This window comes from Nansenia antarctica (assembly GCF_963989245.1).
Source record: "Nansenia antarctica genome assembly, chromosome: 4".
Taxonomy (NCBI): domain Eukaryota; kingdom Metazoa; phylum Chordata; class Actinopteri; order Argentiniformes; family Microstomatidae; genus Nansenia; species Nansenia antarctica.
Genome location: NC_137689.1, coordinates 57702862 through 57707243, shown reverse-complemented (window position 1 = coordinate 57707243; position 4382 = coordinate 57702862). Strand labels below are relative to the sequence as shown.

Here is a 4382-nt window from a genome sequence, read left to right as displayed (position 1 = left end):
GGATGCAGCAGTCGCGTTACCCGGTCTCGGCTGTTCACCTTCCTGGAACCCCGCTGGTGGAACGAGCCTCCCACTGCTGTCAGGGCTGCAGAGTCACTCCCTATCTCCCGCCGTAGACTGAAGACCCATCTCTTAAGGCTACACCTTAACTGTCCCTCCTGAAACATCTCCATCCCCTCTACTCTCTCATCCCCCGTACTGTTTCTCTACTGTAATAGTAATTTTAAAATTAAATATTGTAGCATTATAACTGCCAAAGGCCCCTGCCCCGAGCATAGATAACTTTTTCTTGCGATGACTGATGGATAGATGATTCCCTTACTTAGACAACTGTATTTGTTGTAAGTCACTTTGGATAAAGGTGTCTGCTAAATGCCAAAAATGTAAATATAAATGTCATGTAAATGATACCCACAGGCTGAGACAACAGGACAGCAAGGCAGAAATAGTGGTTTACAGACACGTAGGCAGGGGTTGGGGTCTTCAATAATTCAAGTATGCTACTGGTACGTGTTCTGTTTGTCTTGAGTATTTTGTCTAAAGGTACTACAGTAAGACAATCGGCTAGCCTCTAGAGAGCCCCTCAGCTGGCTAGGATCTCTCGGTTGTGCCAGCAGCTCTAGTAGTGATTCCCCTCTCAGTCAGTCAGTCAACCAGTCAGCCAGTCAGTGCCCTCCCAAGCCTCCAGCCAGTGACAGCTCACAGACCGCATCCAAACATCCACCTGCTGAGACTCCTGGGACCTACTATCACTGACCTGACCCATCCCCTCTCTCAGACATTCAGTGTCTCACTTTGTCTCTGTCACGGATCTCTCCAGGTCCTAATCAGCTCACAGCCTTTTCTCCTAACGTCAAAGAGCTGTCAGTGGGAAGTGAATAGAGTTCTTCCACTCATGGCGACAGCAGGGCCTAACGTGCATGATGGGTGGATTGACATGACGGACAGCAATCTCACACCCTGACAGAGCTGCTGATGACGACAGTTCAACAGGGGGCAAAATGATGCAGAGCTTAAAAAAAAAAAACTATCTCCATGGAAACTGAGCCCACGCGTCTCTCTCTCTCGCTCTCTCTCTCGCTCTCTCTCTCTCTCTCTCTGTCTGTGTGTGTGTGTGTGTGTACAGCCGTTGACAGCATACCATACAAGTCGTTCAATACAGCCGTTGACAGCATACCATACAGCTCCAGCTCTGTCGGATTGCTGTATGTGTTAGCTGTGTACACTCTGCACGGTCTGCACCACTGATAATTACAAAAAAGGCCAAACACCATGGAAACAAAGCCCATATGCCATTGTCTATCATTGTTTGTCCTGTATGTCCAGCTGTATTCAACTGTTGTTGGTCTATCTATTAGCATTAGCCACTAGCTGTGGACACACACACTAGGCTCGGGCCTTGGAGGTGCAGCATTCAGTGACCCCATTCTGTTCAAAGAGGTGACTTTGGTCATCCCCTCACTGCCCACAGTGGAGAGGGGGAAGCTCTCGTAGCTCTCTGGCGCCCCCATGCCACACTGGCAGCGCTGCAGGGTCAGCTTCAGCTCCCGTTGGAAGTTACTGTTCAGGAACCCGTACACCACTGGGTTAACACAAGTAGATGCCATGGCAGTGAGGTGGCAGGCAGAGAACACTGCATCATGCTGGCAGGCTGGCAGAGCCTGGTGGTGCCAGTCAAACAGAGTGTTGAACACATTCAGGGGCAGCCAGCAGAGGGCGAAAGCAGCAACTATGGCCGCCAGCATGGCGTTGATTCTTTGGGCTCCCCGGGCCTTCCGGCTCCGCTCCACCACATCCCTGAGGAACAGAGGACTTATGTTACTGTTATGTTGTAGAAGGATTGGTTGTGCTTTTGTTCAGCTAAAGTCGTGTTAAAGTACAGCTCTGGGTTGTGATATAAAACTGCTATAGTTATGTTCTAGAGTAACAGAACACTTCTGTTCTGTCATACATTCACTTGCCATGGTGGTCAAATACTATGCTACACCACTGGTCCCCCCCCAGAGCTACTGCATTGTGAGTGTATGTTTGACCTGCGTCGCCTGAGGCGGAGGAAGATCCTGATGTAGCAGAGCAGCACCAGTAGCAGAGGCAGACAGTACTGGAAGAGCAGTAGTGATGTAGTGTAGGCCAGACGGTGCCTCTCAGATGGCCACAACTCCATACAGATCAGATGGTCCCTGGACACAGACAGATTTAACCTTTATGTATACAGGGGGAACACACTGTGACCAGAGCTTTTGCCCTGTCCAAAATATCAATATCAAAAAAAGAAATACTGTAAAATAAAGAAATCAATACATCATATAAAGCCACGATATTGTGTTATATCAAGGGAAACAATCACATTCTTCATCAAAAAGGTCCTCAATCAATATTTTACATTTCCCAAGCAGAAACAGATCTCTGAATAAGGCAGCAATGTTTTTTTCTGATCTAGACAATTTAACACATCATCTAAGACAAGCGTAGCATCTGATAATGTGCTATATACAGGTCTAAAGCCAGATTGGTGCACATTTAGAATAGAATGAGAACATAAAAAGGTTCTTAGCTGGGAGTTGACCAGGGACTCTAATACTTTGGAAAGGCAAGACAGCTTGGACAGTGGGTGGCAGTAATCTAGAGCACATGGGCTGCCTTCTAAACCTTGGGGATAGCACCGGTGATGACAGTCAGATTAAAAATATGTCAACGACCTCAATCAGGGGGGGCCCGAAAGCTCAAGCTGATCAGCCCCAATGGATTTTCTCACATCAGTTTTAAGCAGCTCATGTGGTAGTACATCAGTAGATGAAAGTGAAAGTAGAAAATTATTTAAATGAAAACAAAGATTTTCTAGTTCCTGACTGCAGTCGACCGACTGTGCAGGGACAGCCTGCCATTTCTCTCAAATAAAAAACTTGCTGAGACAGAGATGCTGATTAAAGGCATCACTTGTGATGAACATAAAATGTTTCGCAATAATATGGCCAGAGTCTGACAAAACTTGCTTAAGTGGTGAGGAAGAGGAATGTTCATGCTTCAGAGCGTTAACTGTTTTCCAAGATTGTGTAGGATCACCAGCAGAATCTGAGACAGCAGTTAGTAAGTAGTAGTAGAAGTAGCTTGATTTAGCTTTCTTAACTTATGATGTGCATCTATTTCTTAGATGTCTGAAAACCTGCCAATCAGCTACTGAGTCTGTTTTTCTAGCTTTGGCCCAGGCCTTGTTTCTTAACCAAAGGAGATCTGAAAGTTCTGTGGAATACCATGATTAGTTCTATTCTAGATACATGGATGGATGGCTAGAAAAACAATCAAAAACAGACAGACAGACAGACAAACAGGCAGGCAGGCAGGCAGATGCTCACTCACCTGAATGGGTTGGCCGTAAGGGTGAGGTTTTGGAAGGGGACATTGGTGAGAATGTTGAAGGAGAGGAAGGGCAGGGAGATAAAGCAGGCCACCAGCCAAGTGAGCCCCACGGCCAGGTAGGAGTGCCCGGCTGCTGGGGACCAGCCTGTTGGGTGCAGGATCAGCTGGTGACGCTCCAGAGCGATCAGCACCAGGGAGAAGATGGACACCGTCACCGACATGCACTGGACAAACGGGGTCATCTGAGAGAGGGACGAGGAGATGCACAGTATGTGATCTTGTGGATAGTTACTAGTACATATTGTGCTCATACACACAGACAAACCCCCAGGAGCTGGAGAGAATCCAGCATGGACAGACAGACAGTTGTGTGAGTGTGCGTAGACTGACCTTGCACAGGGCCTCCCCCAGCACCCAGCGGTCCATGAGCGTGTAGATGACGGTGACAGGTAGACACACCACGCACATCAGGATGTCGGAACATGACAGGTTGGCGATCAGAATGTTGGTGACGTTCCGGAGCTCCTGTTGCCGGGCGATGATAAACACCAGGCCGGCGTTGCCTAGCAACCCCACAGCAATGACAGTGCTGTAGGCCACGATCAGGAAGGTGGCCCCGCCTACGGAGGGCGGACACTGGGCGGACTCTGCCCAATCAGAGGTCTCCCAGCCATTGAGGGAGCTACTGTTATTGGACATGGTGGAGAGAGGTGGGGAGCGCTGAGGAGAGGGTGAAGGTGAGGAAGGTGACAGGGAGTGAGGGGGTGAGGACGGAGGGAACAGGGACTGAAGCAGGGTAACTCTCCCTAGTTGGAGTTCTTCGTCAGAGGGGGGTTTAGAGGGTACTCGTGGGAGTAGAAGGGTGGTACAGGACTGATTGGGGGGCGGGGGGTTAGAGAACTCCCTAAAATGGGATGAGAGGGTGTCCAAGCGGTAGAGGGAAGGTTGGAGACGGATTGGCAGAGAATATCTGAAGGAGAGTTAGGAGCTGTGGAGGGTTAGACGGAGGGTTAGACGGAGTCGAG

General features: G+C 48.9%; 1 protein-coding gene across 1 annotated transcript; it reads right to left on the bottom strand.

Moving 5' to 3' along the window:
• Window positions 1–1367: 1367 nt before the first annotated feature.
• Window positions 1368–4056, bottom strand: npy8ar (neuropeptide Y receptor Y8a; the record flags this gene model as incomplete). The annotated part of the gene is made up of 4 exons (XM_080528165.1): window positions 1368–1797; window positions 2034–2180; window positions 3358–3599; window positions 3748–4056. 4 exons carry the CDS (start codon window positions 4054–4056, stop codon window positions 1368–1370), a joined length of 1128 nt encoding a protein of 375 aa, XP_080384291.1.
• Window positions 4057–4382: the final 326 nt, after the last annotated feature.